This window comes from Kalmanozyma brasiliensis (genome assembly GCF_000497045.1).
Source record: "Kalmanozyma brasiliensis GHG001 unplaced genomic scaffold PSEUBRA_SCAF3, whole genome shotgun sequence".
NCBI lineage: Eukaryota > Fungi > Basidiomycota > Ustilaginomycetes > Ustilaginales > Kalmanozyma > Kalmanozyma brasiliensis.
Window position 1 is genome coordinate 941,226 of NW_015961970.1, and position 17,415 is coordinate 958,640.

The 17,415-nt window shown below is 56.8% G+C and overlaps 4 protein-coding genes across 4 annotated transcripts; 2 read left to right on the forward strand and 2 right to left on the reverse strand.

The window, feature by feature from the left end:
* Positions 1-7,679: 7,679 nt before the first annotated feature.
* PSEUBRA_004225 (Zn(2)-C6 fungal-type DNA-binding domain protein) lies at positions 7,680-9,504 on the forward strand (the record flags this gene model as incomplete). The annotated part of the gene is made up of 2 exons (XM_016437773.1): positions 7,680-7,858; positions 7,956-9,504. The coding sequence occupies 2 exons, from the start codon at positions 7,680-7,682 to the stop codon at positions 9,502-9,504; spliced, it is 1,728 nt and encodes a 575-aa protein (XP_016291324.1).
* A 139-nt stretch (positions 9,505-9,643) lies between these two features.
* PSEUBRA_004226 (uncharacterized protein) lies at positions 9,644-11,932 on the reverse strand (the record flags this gene model as incomplete). The annotated part of the gene is made up of 1 exon (XM_016437790.2): positions 9,644-11,932. The coding sequence occupies one exon, from the start codon at positions 11,930-11,932 to the stop codon at positions 9,644-9,646; it is 2,289 nt and encodes a 762-aa protein (XP_016291325.2).
* A 698-nt stretch (positions 11,933-12,630) lies between these two features.
* Positions 12,631-14,715, reverse strand: PSEUBRA_004227 (Chromatin-remodelling complex, RSC SWI/SNF subunit Rsc7/Swp82; the record flags this gene model as incomplete). The annotated part of the gene is made up of 1 exon (XM_059465252.1): positions 12,631-14,715. The coding sequence occupies one exon, from the start codon at positions 14,713-14,715 to the stop codon at positions 12,631-12,633; it is 2,085 nt and encodes a 694-aa protein (XP_059320524.1).
* A 1,435-nt stretch (positions 14,716-16,150) lies between these two features.
* On the forward strand, positions 16,151-16,909 carry PSEUBRA_004228 (uncharacterized protein; the record flags this gene model as incomplete). Its single annotated transcript, XM_059465253.1, has 1 exon — positions 16,151-16,909. One exon carries the CDS (start codon positions 16,151-16,153, stop codon positions 16,907-16,909), a length of 759 nt encoding a protein of 252 aa, XP_059321502.1.
* Between the last annotated feature and the right edge of the window lie 506 nt (positions 16,910-17,415).

Genomic DNA, 17,415 nt, shown 5'->3' on the forward strand with positions numbered 1-17,415 from the left:
TTCTCTGATTCAGCGGCGCCCATCCCTGTTTCTCAAAGACCGGTTTGAGGCACGGGCAGAAGCCGTCCGTATGAGGCCTTACCAGCTGGCAAGCGGTCGGAACCGATCACGCTGCTTCTGACCCCACGCGGAAGTGTCGAAGCTATCGGAGTCAAGCCTGATGCGGTCAGTTCCGAACCCGTTTCGCTTCTTCGTCCGGACAAACAATGACGAATTGCACCGCACAAGACTTCTTCCCGGCCCTGACTCGCCTCTCCTTTCCCCAAGTGCGCCCCTGAATCACACCAGTCTCAATGGCATGGTAGCGAGCCATCCGGTCTCACAGGTTACCACTGCGGGAAGCGATCACCACTGTAGGCTTTACCACGGGGCGCATCGTTGTTTGTGAGACACCACCCTCGGTTAGGGAAGCTCAGGGTCTTCCGCCGGACAAGACGAAATTTTTTTTGACAATCGCAAGGTCTCAGCGTAGGTTTTTCCATTTGGAACCCAGCCCAGGTGCGAGCAGATCGATTCGTCGTCCGCTCTCGACAGCTCGACAGCATTACTCCGTCGCATGCACCGGATGCTCATGCAGACAGAGACATGGGTGCCGCACAATGAACGCTCATAGCGATTCTGACAATGGCAACACCGAGTCGCTCTGACAATGAAGGCCGAGTCGGGTGGTGGTTCGGCAGACGCCTTACCCCAGCGCACCCCTGGTTGCCAATTCGCACGAAAAGCCTTTGTGTTGTGATAAGGCCGGATTTTGCCTGAAAGGCACCCGAGGCAAGAAGTAAGCCGATTCCGACGGCGGCTGAAGAAAGTGGAAAAGTCTCGCATCTCTGAGCGGTTACCACTCGCTTTCTAACGCTCGTTGGATACGAAGAAGCCACACTTTGGCTCGACTCGCTTGCGATAAGGGGTCTTCGACATCGGATTGTCTGGCAAACAAAGATGACCATCCCAAACGTGTCACATTGCGGTATCAGAGCCGACACCGACAGCACGATCGAGGGAGATCAAGTTCTGCACGCCGAGGCAAGAGACTGCCTTTGCAGGAGGTCAGCATGAGACATTCGATCCATCGTCGCAGAAAGAAGAAACGGATGCACAGCGGCAGATCTGAACGAACCATCGACGCTGTCGCGGAATATCCCGGACACGTCATCCTACGCTGGAATGATGAAGGCCATGAAGAGACAGCAAGGCGACAGCGACACTAGCGCTGGGGGCAAGATCGGATGCCGGACGATACACGATGCTGCACGACACTGAAGGGCGAGGCAGGTGAAAAGCCGCGTGGTAAATCTGGCATTGCGATCTCAAAGCCGGTCAGGACTCACAACCTATCTCACAACGGAGACGCCCAGCCGCATCGCGCATCGGTGACGAAGACGAACGTGGGCCATGGTGCAATTGTGCCAAGGAAAGCTCCAACGGGGTATGGTAAGCTGAGAGAGATAGAGTCTCACCGGCGATGCACGCGGTTGGAACCTGCACGAATTGTTTTGCCGAGGTGTCGAGTCTACCGGAGCCGAGCTGCGTGGAAGAGGAGGCGGACCAACGTGGCAAAAAGCCGTAGGGCAACCGCCTCAGAAGAAGAGAAAGGGTTCAGGTCAGGGTTCACAGAAGACGAGAAGGAACATGAAAGTCGGAGCGACGCTTTCTAAGGCTTTGCGAGCGCTGTCTCTCCCAGATGACAGTTTGCTCGATGAGTGATCCTCGAATCGACGGGCGGAGCTGCAAAAAATGGAAATTTGTGGCTTGGGAAGTGAAAATTAACAGGGAAGAGCGTGCAGGACAAGAAGAACCACATGGCTCAACTCAGCCAGCATAATGTCTGCGGGAAAACAGTTTTGTCTACGACGTCGAGGCAAAGCAGGAACCAAGCTCCGACACGATCCCACATCCAGCTTTTGCAAATTTGCTACTCCGTCGATCTTATTCCGAGGGAAACCGATGAGACACGATCACTTCCACGCCGGAATGCCATCCATGCCCCGACACCCCTTCGGTACATCGCTGCGTGAATGCCGAGCCAATGTTCTGTGAAGAGATGAAATCATCAAGGCGGCAATATGCGAGTGGATTCCTAGCTGGTTTCGATCTCCGGCCACATGACCTTCCCAAGTTGAGCTGACGGCTGAGCCAAAGATTCGTCTGCGAGATCTCACCGACGTCGGCTTGGACAGACTTGATGTGTTGAAAGCGAGGCTGTTTGTCGGCGTCCTTGGCAAGCTGGTCGTTTCTGCGCGCGCTGAAGCTTGCTCACTACACCTCGCCACGATCACAGAGCCAAAGGAAATCACGACTCGCGGGCAGTGGCAACGTTTTCCCGCATTCATGCCTCTGAAAGTCGTGATCAGATACGATTGGCTGAGCACATCATACTGGTCCGGCGCGAGAAAAGTGACGGAATCGCGCACAAGCGAACTCTCATGCAGTCATGCTGCGTGGTTTGCAGGATGAGAAACATGAAAGTCCAGGCTGCGAGGTTCGAATGCAAGTGATGCTCGGTCCTGATTGGTCGTACTGAGCGAGAGTGCGTGAAGATCTATAGTGTCATGCCTCGTGGCGATAACGTGGCGAGCAGGAGGGGGATCAGCAAGCAGAGCGTGGCAAATGCACGCGTGGTCATCAATTCGAGGCTAGACCCTTTTCTGCCAAGATTCACAGACCCTGCCCTGTCACGACGACGGGGCCACACCGAGCCGATCCGATACCGCGCCGCGCTGGCTCGTTTCAACTGGCCGTCTGCCACGGTGCTTTGTCTGGCCGGCGTCCGAGCATGTGAGGCTGGACGCCGGGCGATAGCGTGAAAGGCTCTATTTCAAGCTACAACTCCCTGACCGGCTCATCGAGGGCCTCGTTGCTGTAATGAACCCACGTTCCTGGGAATGCGGGCAAGGAGAGGTAGACGAAGTGCTGGGCCTTCAACAATGTCGCTTCCAGGTCCGTGTTTGTTCCAGATTCACGGACGATGGCCTCGACCATGCATGCAAGGACGATGTTCAGTTCCTGGAAACCGTAACAAGAGCAAGCTCTTCATTAGGATCCAGATCCCTGGTGCGCGAAATCTTTCTCACAGGCTTTCCGAAAGGAGATAGAGTTGAGACGGCTTCTGAATGTGGTGCAACTCAGATGGCGGCGCTTGATTCCATTCGACTAGCTTCGATTCGTATGACGAGGTCAGCGGCGGAGACGACGAGCGCGTAGAGATAAGTCTGATAACAGGCAGACTTGTGAAACGATCTGCCTGATCGTCTCGCGCGCCTATGACCTCGCTTTCTCGTGAAGCAATCGAAGCTGCCATAAGCAGATTGTGGAGAATGCCTTTGTGTAGTCTCTCGTCGAGGCTGTCTAGCTCATGCCCCTGGACGAAGCGAGACGACGCCCAGCATGCAACACGCGTTGTTTGTCGGTCGATGGCACGTTCTGGTGACCAGGGTTCGGTGGCAAACTGAGAGATAGCCAAGAGATTCAGGCGCACGGCGACTAGGCTGAGTTTGAAGAGAGAGCGGATCTTGAACTCGAGATGTCCGTCTTCCGGTCTGAAAAGTATGGGAAAATTCAATCTGCTCGCACCACGGATCCGGTACGCTGTAAGCTCTACAAACAAGAACACGGCCGTGTGAGTGGCAGTCATGCGCATCTCGACGCCACAGCTGGCGATGAAGATGGTCTGAGCGGTCCGAGGAACGATCACGATCTACTGTTGTTCGGCTAGAGAGGATTGACAGGGTTCACAGCATCCTGAATGAATTGTTTTGCTTGCGGTTCCGACGGGGATTGCTGCGCACACGCCTGATATTGTCGCCTTACCACCATGGCTCAGTCGTGTTCGAGACACAACAGGGCCATTTTCGAGCAATCACAGGCTGTGCGCGTGGGGCTGCATGTGCGTCTGCCGGATTTCACTCTACGCCATGCACCTCCCGGCCAAGTGCACTACTCTCGGCCCACAGCAGGTGGCGACCTGCATCGTCGTCGCTTGGGCTCTGTACTGTGGGTGTAAAATAAGTTCGAGCTCAGCACAGGGTCCTTAGCTAGGCACAACTCGAACGCCTTTGGACGAAAGCTTGCTCGGCCCTGCCATGGCCGATCCGCCGAGCTCCCTCTGCTCTTTTCGAGATGGCAATTGTCTCAATGTCGACTTGCACACCCATTCTTGCACGATCGAGCATGCATGACCAGGGAAGCCATGATGCCTCGTCAACGACAAAGAATTGACTGATAATGTCAACGTACATCGTACGATACCAGACGGTAGCATGTGTGCACGTCGCTTTTGAAAGGCATGCGAGCTTAGGAAGCGAGCGGTGAAAACAAAGCTCGGCTCCACATCTTTGCAGCCTGCGTGCTAACGGTCAAGCTCGTTCCACGGTAAGGCCTACAGAATCAAGCTTAAGCGAGTGGCGGTCGAGGTACAGTAGAGTCTTTCGTCTCTGGTCGCCTTATTGTGCTCTGAAGCAAGACAAATTCGAGCCCCGATCGCCCATCGCGAGCAGGGACAGGCTTGCAAGCAGGGAGGAGTGCTAATTAAGGGTTAATTAGAGCTCTGTTGGCCGAGGACTGAGCCTTTTCTTCCAGGTGCCCGGCCGCTTCTCGACTTTCATCACTCTCAGACCTGGGGCGCTTCCCATCGAAAGGAGCTGAACGAGCAATTCAGCTCATTGATGTCCATTGTGCTGCGTAGATTGATACGTTGATTGCACTTTGACCCATCATTGTGAGATCGGTGGCCTGGGAACCCAAGAGATAGAGACCCGACCTGGCTCGAAATGCAAGATCGCGACCCGGAGTTCGGCAAGGATTCTCGCGAGGGCGCTATGTGTGGGTTTTGATCAAGAGCAGCTCGGCTATATTTTGAGGCAACCGCATCTAGCTGTAGCGAAGTATAACATGGCCTGATTGTCGACCGTGGCTCGCATGCTGCAAGTGAAGCTTCACATCATACTTATCTGTCAAGATACCAGCTAGTGCCATCTCGGTTGCTGTGGACGAGTAGCGTCGATCTTCACGGCAGTGGACGATGAGATCACGATATGGAACAAGAGCCAAGAGCGCCTCGTTTGGGCGTCCTTGATACTGAACCCCCTTTCGGCACCGAACATGTACCCTGCAGAGAGGCTCGTTGAGCCCCACTGAAGCTGGTCTCGGCTGGCATATGATCTAAGCGTGGCCGCTCGTGAATGACCATACTAGCTGAAAGCAGGTGACCGAGCGTGAACGGATTGCATCATAAGCAAACTCCACGCCGAGTCCGTCACTGAACGTGCAACAGTATCGATCGTCAGGAGGCCGCCTTACCGACCCATGATCAACGCCAGGGTCTAAGTAATGAAATGAAAGAAGCCGACAGGGTGCATCATGGAAGTATCGACCGTAACTATGAGCGAGCGGAGCTCCTCTGGCAGCTCTCTCTGCAAAAATCTGTCAGCGGGCGCTGCCGTACTCGATCCATCGTGACCGCGCCAAATTGATATCAGTGTGTCTGCTAAACGAGATTTGGTGGGTCTCGAGCCATTTTGAGGAGTCACATGCGGAGCTGCGGGTCAAGTTGTAGCGAAGGGCATATCGTCTCTGAACAATGTGATGAGGGATCCAGCCTCGACGCAAGTCTTGCTATTTTGAGAGGGTGGAAATTCGGTAGTGGACCGTGGCCACGCACGCTAGTGCCACATGTGGGCGGTGGCTTTGCAGATCAACAGCGCCTGCTGGGCTATCGACGGTGCCACACTGTTCCTGCACGTGTGATCGCACATCGCTGGACCTCTTCACAGCCGTGTGTCCATCGAATCGCGAGCTTTTGTCCCGCTTTGCTCTGATGTGAGCTATCACACAACATGAACGTGGCTCGTTGCCGTTCCGAGCCGACTGTTGAGTTGGTGCAAGACACAGAACGAGAGGCTAACCGAGCAAAAAGGGCGGATGGACTCCGCCCAGACCCAGATGGTGGAGCGTGAGCACAGGAGGGAAAACCCATCAACGAGCACCAAGCACCCAGATGCAGGCTTTGAGATCGCCTTACCCTGGTGCTGGCAGGCGAATTTGATCAACGCCATCGCTTCTCCTCTCTCTCTCTCTCTTTCGCTCGCTCTCGCTTTCATTTCTACATGAATTAATAATTTTAGGAAATTGGATTTGCAAAGGGTCTTGCCTGTCTTGAGGCATGGGAAGATTCTTCTTGGTCGCCTTGTGCTGCTGCCGCTATCAAGAAGAAGTGGTGTTGGCCGAAACAGAAAGGTCGTCGTCTTATTCGCTTCTCCCTGCCCTCGCTTCAGCCTTCTCGTCTAGTGTATGCTCTGGAGAGCCGACCTACAGTAGATGTGCAAGACCATACCTCGCTTGATCTCGTGTTTCCCTCCTGCGACCAAGCCGCTTTGGGCTTAGATCGGTTCGGCTCTCGTCTTGACCGTCTCGTCTCGTCGTACACCGGCATCGGCCAACCGTGACCAGAGTAAGCTTTGGGTCTAGCGGTAACTTGAACCATATCCCGTTGCGCGAATGCGTCGTACAATGAGGTTTCGAGCACAAGGTTGGCACACATAGGTCAGACATCGATTCTCGAATTACCATGGCTCATGAGACACGCTACGTAAGGCCTGAGCGTGGAGCAAGGGCAGACAGGGACGATAAGCCGCTGCCCTGACGAAAGAAAAAAGAGTGGCGCCTCACTAGCGTGGAAAAAAGCATGAATGCCCCCGTCAGTGTGGCCTGGTGCCGAGCTGAGTTTGGCGGTGCATCCGGGCGACGGCTCTAAGTTTTGCCTTGGCTGTCGGTGCATCCAGGTGCCTGCCAATCGCATAAACGGAGCTTGAAACCGTCGCCCTCTCTCTTTCTCTCTCTCTCACACGCGTCCCTCCTCTGCGCTGTCACACCTGCCAGAGCATCCTGCAGCATGTGACTGTCAACCTTCGCACTTGACCGATTTCACCGCTCTTGGCTGCTGCTGCTGCTGCTTCTGCCGGTGCCGCCTTGTCTCTGTCACCAGAACCGCGTAAAGCGACACTTTTTTCCCATGGCCCTTTTGTCGCTCTATCTCTCCTTTCCTCTCTCTGCACAGACAGACGAGAAGCCCAAAGCCCCCTCCAGACTCAGTTCGGAAAACCCTGAGCGGAGCCTAGGAAAAAGAAGAGCATTGTTCCGTTCCTTCATGATTGATCTTCTCATTCCAGCAGTGCCCAAAGATACCACTCCGAATCACCCCAGGGTCCTCCTGCTTCCTGCCGAATCTTGCGCTGCGAACTTTCCAGACTCAGAGAGGACCGACGAGTTCTATTAGCAATTTGTCGTCGGTGTTCGCTCGCTTGCTCGTCCGCTGTTCTTGATTGCCCCTACTCAGCCGCAGAGATAGGGCTCAATCCGCCCATCATAGCAAGCTTTGTATATAGGCTAGTGCCCTCCGCCAGAAGCCCCGTACACCCAGTCCCTTCTCCACCTTGACTTGTCCCTCCTCCTTGTTGCACATCGCCATCATCCACGTCGTCGACTCAGCACTGCCTTCTCCATCAGCTTCACGTCGTCTGCTACTAGACGCCTCCATTCGTCGCGATCACGACATAGCGCCTCCAACACCAGTCTCAGCAGCTTCGACCGAGCGCATTCAGCCAACCCAAACCCCCTTGGCATGCAATAGCTGCTTCGACATCTTTTCCCCACCTATACCCTTCACCTCGTCTGCTTCCGTCACAATGGTCTCGCCATACGACCCCACCAACCCTTCGCGGCCCGTGCTCGCACGCAAGCGCACCTCCGATAAGACAGCATCCGAGGAGCCCGCCATCGACGCCGACTCGCCCACCGACAGCCTCGATGGCAAGGGCAAGACGCGCGCGCGCATCAACATGGCCTGCATCCACTGTCGTCACAGGTGAGTCCCTTCCCCTTTCGTCACACTTCTTTACATCACAATCTTCCTCTTCAAGCTGAGCCTTCTTACTGACATCTTCACTCGTTCGTTTTTGCAGGAAAATCAAGTGCGATGGAGCGCAACCCTCGTGCGCAACATGCACGCGCCTTCGTCGCGAGTGCGAGTACGAACCCGTGACCGAGTACGAGAACCTCATGTCTCGGGAGCGCAAGCGTCGCAACAAGGAGAAGAAGGCGGTTCGCATGGCCTCGCTGGGCATCTTTGCGGGTCAATCTCCTCTCTCTATGCTGCATCCCTCTACCTCATTGGGGCTACCATCGGCGCCGTTGGCGCACTACGCCGACCCATCGCAACCGCAGCCGCTGTTCGTCTCGATACCCGATGCGTCGGTTGAGTCGCAGTTCGGACCGAGGCGGCGGAGGGGGATCAGCGAGACCGAGGCCGTGGGCATGTCGAGTCGGTTGGGGCCCTTGTCGCCGATGGTGCCGGACGCATTCCAGCAAGCGAGCGTCTCGCAACCCCCGACACCAGCACAGACGTATCGGTTCTACCAGAGCCTCGCATCTTCGCCGGTGATGCCGCTGCACACGGGTCCGACTGGCTTCTTCCCTGCGCCGTTGAGTGCGCCGTTGATGCCACACGCCAACTCGGGTCCTTTCTTTGCGTTCTCACCGCAACAGACGATGATGCAGCCGCAGCTGGTGGATCTCGCTGGGCTGAGCGCGTCCGCTTCGGTCCCCATGCTCCCTACCGGCGGCAGGGCGAGTGCTACGGACGCAGACCTCAACTTGGGCCTTGTGGATATGGCAGACGTGCCTACTGTGGTCCCTACTTCGGCGCACGTGAGGCCGATCGACCTGCCCGCACCGCACGGCCACTTTGATTTCGCCAGCATCCCCTTCCCTACCGCGTCGACGTTTGCGCTTGAGCTGCCGATGGCAAGCCTGCGCAGGCGAAGTTCGATCCACCTGCCGGTGGGCACCGCTGACGCCTTCCGCCGGCCGAGTGTGGCCGAGCTGGCTGCGGCGGGGTTGATGCAGCGCGTCGTGGAGCGACGCGCAGCGGGTGGTATCAAGGAGGCCACCGACGAGCTGACCGAGGACTCGACGGGCATTCTGGCCTGGAACGCACATGTTCAGTCCCAGTTGCCGGCAGGCATGGCGAGCTGGTCTGGCTTCCAGGCTCCTGCTGCGGTAGGCGGAGAGACGCCCAGCTACCCCGGTAGCGCCGACTATGCGTTTACCGTCCCCACCGACAGCCGCAGCAACTCGGATGGAATGTTGACCCTCGGCCCCCTCTCGCCGCCCCCAGCGCTCAAGCTCGAGGCCGACGAAGTGACCACCACCTCCAGCGTTTCCAGCACCGTCGACACCGGCAACGTCAATCTGTCCTACTTCACCGTCACCGAGGACACCAAGCCTACACGGGAGGTCTCGCCGTTCGCCCTCTCCCCCAGCTCCGGCAACAGCAGCAACGGAAACCAGAGCTCGCTGCTCTCCCAGGACGCTTGGGGCCCTGAACCCCCATTGCTTAGTCCCGTCAGCGAACTCAACAGCAATTTTCACAGCTTCGCCGTCTTTCACCCTCAGGATAAGTCGGACGACTTCACAGGGTCGCTCGCTTCCGCGTTCAACTCCACCTTCTAGTATACCTCACGTTTAATTGCCCAAGGCTAGCATATGTATTTTTAGTTTACCGTCATGGGTCAGTGTCAATGGACAGTCCTTCAGAGGCTTCAGAGCGAGTGTGTGGGTGACGAGATCATTGAGAGAGACTGTGGGGTGTTTACATGGGTGACTGTTCGGCAGCGACAGCGTCGATCCATGCGTGGATCAGCTTGGTGAGCATCTCCTGCCAGCCGGCGTCGTGGCGTGCTACTCTGACTGGGTCAAAGTCGATCGTTCGAGAGCTGGACTTTGAGATGTCGGATGAAATGTGGGATTCCGAGGCGACTCTCCGGCCGTGGAGGTTGAGCTTTCCCAGGCCGAGGTTGCCGTAGGTGGGGGCGGCTGCGACAGGTCTGACCGCGGCACGGGTGGCGGTTGTCTGGATGGCGTAGCGTAGCTTCAGGGCGGCTGCCCACACGCGTAGATTCTCGGTCTTGCGGAACGTCCATCCCGGTCGACTGGCACGGTGCTCCCCTTCCTCTGCACCTGTCTGGGGAGTGCCCCCCTTTGAAATTGAAGCACCCTCACTCGGGCTGTTGCGGCTAGCTCGTGTCTGGAACTTGGTCGCTTCGGCCTCTTGGGCTTCTTTTGCCCGAAGAGTCTCCTTTTCGAGCAAAGCAGTTTCCTCTGCCTCCAAGTCGTGCATCTCGCGGGCTGAGATGTAGCCCCATGGCTTGTCGGACCGGCGAACTTCTTCGTTGAAGACCCGACATAGCACGTAGCCGTCGGAGAGTAAGGCAAGAAGCTTCTCTGGATCGCCTGCAGCATCACGGAAACGTTCCAGTCGCTGCAGAGGTTCCAAGCCACAACCTTCGCAGTGGTCGATGAGAAAGCTGGACAAGCGCTCGGCTGATCCGGTCGGTAACGCAGTCCAGCCGTAAGCTGATGGAGACGAACCCAGCGTGTCACTTGGGTTGATAGAGATCTGCGGCCTCGACATCTCTGTCGAAGTCATCTCGTCCTGCGTGCTTCCATTTGCAGTGCTGGGCAGCCGGCGCTGTTCCTGAGCAGAAATCGTCAACGTCGACAAGACCGAATTGACAGTGACCAAATAATCTTGCAGAGTCGTTCGCTCAGCCGCCAAGTCTGACAGCTGCAAGTCGGAGCGATACAAGTATCCGGTTGCTGGTATGGTTTTGACAAGCATTGTGACACTCGACGCATCGGGATCGGCGTTCGGGGCTGCTTCTGAGCCGTCTGGATCCGCTGCTGTGTGTAAAGCCTCGCATTCACCTTCATTGCCGCTGATGCTCTCCGTTCGATATCTGATCTCCATCTCTTTGAGCCCCGAGAGTACCTCGAGCGCTGCTTTGCGAATGGTGCCCAGGTGGTCGGTGTCTAGCTCACCTGATTGGCTCGATGTACGCTTCGGTAAGGGCTGCACGGGCGTGTTCGAGCTCTGTTGGGGCGAACCATGGTGGAGGATCTCGCTCGTTCTTGTCGGAACAGGTGCACCGACTTGACCTGCGCGAGAAACGCCACTGAAGCTGGTCTGTCGGCGGAATAGATCGCGCCCGCTCGGCTCGATAGGCGATGATGTTGGCACTCGCGACCGCTGCGGTAGAGCGAGAATGTAGCTACGCACTGACCGAATCGCCTTTGTCGTGACATCGATCAAAGCGAGAAGGTCGATCGAGGTGGATACAGGTATTTCTTCGAAGGCATTTGTCTTGAAGCCGCTAGAGAGCATTCGTTTCAGAGTAGTCACCGCTGCGTCCTGTGCCAGCCAGGACTCGAGACCCCAGATGTCCATCAAACGAGCAAGGTCGGCGACTAGCAGTTTGCGAAGAGCATCCGCATCTGCCTGCAACGGTTTTGCTAGGTCAAGGTATTTGGGCAAGGTGTAGCTACCCGCCTCCGGGCTAGGAGGCAAGCTCAAATGGTCGTCCTCCTCGGGGTCCTCAGTGAATCGAGAGGAGAGGGACTGATCGCGGGAGGAGGCTTCTGATCTTGTCTCGTCGGACGTACCAGCGCTGGAGGACATCAGTACCTCGCCAGCATGGCCAATCGCTAAGGTCATTGCGCCTTTGGCGAGCGGTCGCTTCCGGCTGGCGATGCCTTGCTTGGTGTAAAGATGCTGAAGGTAGCCTATGCTTCCTAGAGCCATGATGGAGTTTTTCCTCGCGGCGCTGCGAGAAAAAGGCTTCTGATTCGATTGGGCTCTGAGGCTGGCAGAAGGGTAAAACAGAGCTGATCGCTTTGAGCGCAGAACCTTGCCATCGGTGGCAAGTCCATCGCGCTCTTCGTCCGGATCGTCGGATGGAAAGGCACGCGAAGCAGTACCCAGCGATGTCTTTGTCGAAGGTCCTGGAGTCGTAGAAGTACTCGTCGGCGAAAGCCTCGAGCTCGTGGCAGCCTTTCTGATCGGTGCGCGATTCTCTTTGTCGGCTTCTTCTATCTGAGGCATCGTAGCTGGAGCGGCTGACGGTGGCAGCAGATTCAGCAATCTCGAGAGTCCCAGCTGGATGACGATGGTGGTGATGACGTTAGTATGTCAGTGAGGACAAAGAGAGAGATCATCGGCTCCTCTCCCATTGTCACTCGTAGTGCGATGCTGAGGAAGGCCAGCTCCGAGCACACACGGCCCCCCACAGGCTGCATGGCTGACATGCAGCTAATCCCACCCGCAGCTCAACCGCCTTGAGATGAGCCCGTGCGTTGCAAAGGAGACACGGCTTGGGCCCGCACCCTCGCGGCTGAGTTGTGACATTTGAAAGAACTCCGACGATGCTCTTCATCGCCCGACGACGAGCGTGAGAAGGGTCTGTGTGAGCGAGGATAGATCGGCGTAATCATCGTTGTGGCTTGGGCTGATCAAGGGGATGTCCAGAAATGCAAGTGTCGAGCTGACAAGCGTGCGGGCGGACCGCCGCCAAAAAAATCCATGCATGAACTGCAGGAGACCAACACGCACAGGGTCCTGCGTGAGACGCACACACACACGCCAGCCGCCGCTTTCCCCTGCATTGTCGGCTCGTTGGCGAAGCCGATACGCACTCAGCCATCACAATCCGCATCGCTTCTTTCACGGATCCATCCCAGGGAGAAGCAAAGCAGCACAAAGTGTGATTGTGTGATGCTAAAGATACAATCGAAGACCGAGGTTCAAGTCGATGAAGCGTTCTCGCCTGCCGGAACAGCAAGATGGCCTGGCAATCTGATCGGGGGCAGGCACTCAACTGAGATACTGGCAACACCCCACCCACCTGACCCCAGCTTGTCGCCGCCGAGGATGGGTCTTCGGTCGCCGCGTGCTTGCGCTGCATCCTCAATGTACGCAGGTCGTTGGGCGAGCTTGACGAAGCTGGCCTGCGTCGGCTGGGTCAACACGCTGAAGTGAGGAAGATGCGTGTTGGGCTCGTAGACGCCGATCGGCGGACCCTGGCGACGCTGAGCCTCGAGCTTATCCTGCAGCAGATCTTGCCGTTTCTTGCTGTCGTCTTCGAGCTCTGTAGCGGTGGCAGCCGGAAGGTTTTCTCGCTCCCACGGTGGAAGGTCATTGAGTGCCTCCGGGTCGTCCTCGGGCTCTGCTTCCCCATCCGCCACCGCTTCTTTGAGCTGCTCGGCTTTCGCGGCGTCGTCTACGTCCAGGTAGCGGTTGAAGCGCGGGAACGCCGACAGTCGGTCCTTGCGCGTCTCGTTGAGCTCGGAGTTCATGCCGCGTACGCTTCGCGCCATCTCCAGCATCCAATTGTCCTCGGTGATATCGCTCCGTTGCAGAGCTGCCCGACGGGATTGCCAGTTGCCAGCTCGCACGTAAGGCGCCTGGCCTGAGTCACCAAATTGCGTCACAACTGGGTCGCCTTGCGGATCGATGGTGGTGAAGCTGAAGGTGTCGACCTTCTTTTTGGGTCGGTCTCGCTCGCGTTCCAACTCACGACGCTTCTCCTGCTCTTCGTTGGACATGCCTCCCACCGTCTTGCCTTCCTTGACACCTGAAGCGCGCGCTTCGGCTTCGTAGTAGTCGTCGATGATGGCCTTGCCGCCGCTCAGGAAGCGAGCGCCGTGCAGCTTGTACACGTTTCGAGCTGGTACCATGGTGACATTGCGTGTCTTGAGTTGACCGCTCAGTCGTCCGTCGTCAATCAACTTCTCCTTCTCCGCCTGGAAGAGCTCGATCTTGAAGATCTGAGGGTTACGACGGAAGAAGTAGAGCGAGTCACGGTAGCCAGCCGAACGTGCAGCGTCGATGGCGAGCATGTAGACCTTTTCTGGATCCGAGCGTAGGTCCGAGGTGAAGTTGTATGCCTTGTACTGCCTGCCGCCCTGCAATCGTCCCTTGTCGTCCACCTTCTTGTCGCCTTCTGGATCGGACGGCAGAACGACCTCCTCTTCGTCCGCTTCGAGCAGGTACTTTGTGCCTTTGATGGTGACCGTCTTGCGTCCTTCTTCGTCGACCCCTTCCTCATCGTCGTTGTCCCCGTCCCCTTCTCCATCTCCGTCTCCATCTCCGTCACCGTCGGCATCTGCGTCGGCATCTTCCTCAGCGTCCTCGTCCCCGTCTGCTTCCTCTTCAGCATTGTCATCTCCAGCGCCGCCGTCATCGTCCTGCTCTGCATCATCTTCGGGCTGCTCGGAGCGTTCCTCGTCTTCGTCGTCCGCCGCTTTGCCTCGGCCACGGCCGGGGCCTCTTCTGCCGACGACTGCTATCCTCGACTTTCTTGGACTCCTTTGCGATCGAGGCGCAGCCGTTGGAGTTTGTGGAACTGGTGTGGTGGAAGCTTTGACGCGAGTGCGAGCGCTGCGGCTTCGTGGAGTAGAAGATGTGTTGTGTGCTGCTTCGGAATGGTCTGCTTCAGCGTCGTCATCGCCCTCAGTGGCTTCTTGCGCCTGTGGAGAACCCATCTCGACGTCCTGATCGACGCCCTGCTGCTCTGGCTTTGTGGATTGACGGCGCGGTCGGCGTGAGGGAGTAGCTCGTGTGGAAGACGAGGCGGTACCGAAGGCCTCTTCGTGGGACCGTGTTCTGGAGAGTCGCGAGCTTCTTGACCGAGACAGACCAGCGCCTCGTAAGCTCTCGGCCAGCGCCATCTCTTCGTCCTTTGGTTGCGCTTCTGCTGATGGCTCCTCTGCGTCTGTGATCGAATCTATTGGAGCTGCTACAGGATCAGTGCTGGTGGTTGAAACGGCGGATGCATCGTCGGCAGGTCCTTTGCGGACCCGCAGTGTGATGCCTTTGGTCCGTGCCATGTTGGATACGCTTTCGTCGTATCAAGGTTTTGGATCGTTTCGTGGCGAAGATGGTCGAAGGCTGGATGGACGAGGGGATTGACACATCTACAGGTGAGTGATGAGGGGATTGACACGTCCCACTGGTGGGACAGGCTTAAGCTCTCCAAACCCAAAACTGTCATGAAGCGGTTGTTGCAGAGCGAAGAAGCGAACGCTGGTCCAGACACGCGAAGATCCTACGCGTTGAGATCGGCTCCGATTTGCTGCCTCTCTTCTGATTTAAGCAGTCAATTCTTTTTATCCCGTAAAATGATTTTCGTCTTGGACCCTGTCTGTTCAGAACAGAACTGCGCTTGCCTGCGGGCGTGAGGCGGCGGATCTGCTTGCAACACAGGAAGCGCTTGCCCTTGCGTCGCTTGATGTCGCTCTGCAAGAAACGCTGCCACGCTGTTTCTACGTCGTGCTGCATTTCGTCTCGCCGCATCAACAAGGTTCAGCCCACCTTCTTTTGCCACTGATCACATGAAGACTCGACGAAGAATTAGGCAATGATGGCTCGCCCGCTCGCTGCGTCTCAAGCTCAAGATTTGGACCGCTTGCTGACTTGCGACTGAAATCGCTATCAAGCTCCTGTCAAGCACTGAAAAATCACTGTGACAGGACGAAAAGCAAATGGCCATCCGTTCTCACGAGCAGCGGCGTTGTCAGGCAGATCCGCCTCCCTTGCAGGTGTGCAGAGATGCGAGATGGAACTGCCGCCATGCGAACCTGCAGCTCATTTTGACTGACTGACAAAGGGCAGCGCAGGGACGCGGAGAGCGAGCCAGAGGCCCAAGCGTCCGAATCAGAATCCTCGTCAGGCTTCCTGTTGCTCTGTTCGTCCGTTCCCACGCACCCACTCTCCCACGCGGTTTCCGTCACATCATGGAAGCCAGAGCTCAGCTTCATCACGGCTTCTCCCCTGTGGCTGATTCATTTTGAGCTTGTCACGGCCATGCAGCAGACGAGCCTGCTCAGCTCCCACGCAACCAGACGCAACGCATCGAATCACGGAGCGTAGAGTTCCCACGGCACGTTGGCCGTCAAGTCCCTGAGTGGCAAGAACAGGTCGGGTCGGGCTCAGCGCGGCTAGTCGAGGAGCGTTCCGTCCGTGCAGCAGTAGCAGCGCATACAAGGCTATATAACTCTGCCCTCTGCTTCGCCCCTTACCCATTCCTCCATTCAAGTCCCAGATTCCTACTCAACTGAGCTGAAGTCTTTGCGAGACGCGCTCTCGACTCTCGTCACGAACATTGAACGCAGCTTTTCATCGACACTCACACTGACAGAATCTCGATCGATTTAACTAAGAGCGGGACCAACATCATCGCTTCCAGCATCCAATCGGCAGCCCTTCGCCAACAGCAGCACAAGCGACACCTGCAGCACCATCACTACTAGCAGCGCAGTAGACATGGCAGCCGTCGACCCCGCGCATGGCTGGGACGTGCCTGTGGACCGCTTCGAAGGCGTTTGCGACCCTGCCAGCGAATGGGACATCCCGATCTGCAGCGTGTCTCTCCCCGAGGTTCGTGTAAGAGACGACTCTGCGGGTATGCACGACTGCGAGATGGGCACGCCGGAGCTCTCGAGCGGATTTTCGGACGCAGATGACTCAATCGAGGTCGACGAGTACGAGGACGAGATCGTTACCCTGGTGAGCTCGGACGGCGGTGAGGTGACCTGCTCTCGGCAAACAATCCGAGAGCATTCCATCCGGCTGCACGAGCTGATCACGGCACACGACAACTCGGCGTCTCGCATCGTCCTCAACATTCGGTACACCGAGGTCAGGGTTCTCGTCGACACGATGGATGGTTCTCGCCCCATCGACACCACCTACTGGGCCTCATACTACGGCATCGACGATCTCGTTCGCTTTACTGAGCTTTTTGTACTCTACGACTTTCGGCAATCCGAAGATCTCTTGGATGGCATCGAAGTGGCTATCATGGACCGACTCGAGCCCTCTTTCGAAGTATTTGGTGACAGCTCCCGCTTCGACCTTGCCGACTCACGATCCATCACCACACTCCGCTACTTCGCCGAAGGACACGGCATGGACCGGCTCATCAACCGAATTGACCGTGAAGCCATTCTGAACGACGCAAGACTCTCGAACGACATCGTCGGCGAACGACCTCGCAAATGGCGCAAGATCTCGTCCAAGTAAGTGACTGACCGTCGCAGTGAAGTGTTGCAAGCCGTGTGGATGCTGAAAGCTCTTCGTCGATGTCGGCGTTCTTCGGATGCGCCAGCTGTGCGGTTGCCGCTCTTGGATGAGACGGTACCTTTGCGTCGTGTCTTTTTGTTCCGTTCCTGGTTCTTTGAGATTGCCGTCACCGTGCTGTAACATCACCTGTGGACCGATATCTAAGCCCAAAGCCTCGTGACGAACCGATTGCTTCCCTGCCGATGAAGCCAGCCGAGGTCTTGATACTCGTCTAGACATGCCAGCTGCAACAGCCGAAGACGGCTCCGCCTTTCAACGCATTGAATCAGGATTCACCAAGCCCTTTGTCGACCTCTCGCCAAGATGGAAGCTTTTAGTTTGGCATTGGCTGACCGAGTCAAGGTAAGTATAAGATGCGATGACTCTCGAAATTCAAAGCGTCCGTCTATGTCCCACACTCTGCTTCTAGCAGACAAGTTTTAAGCTCGAAGCTCGAAGAAAGATGG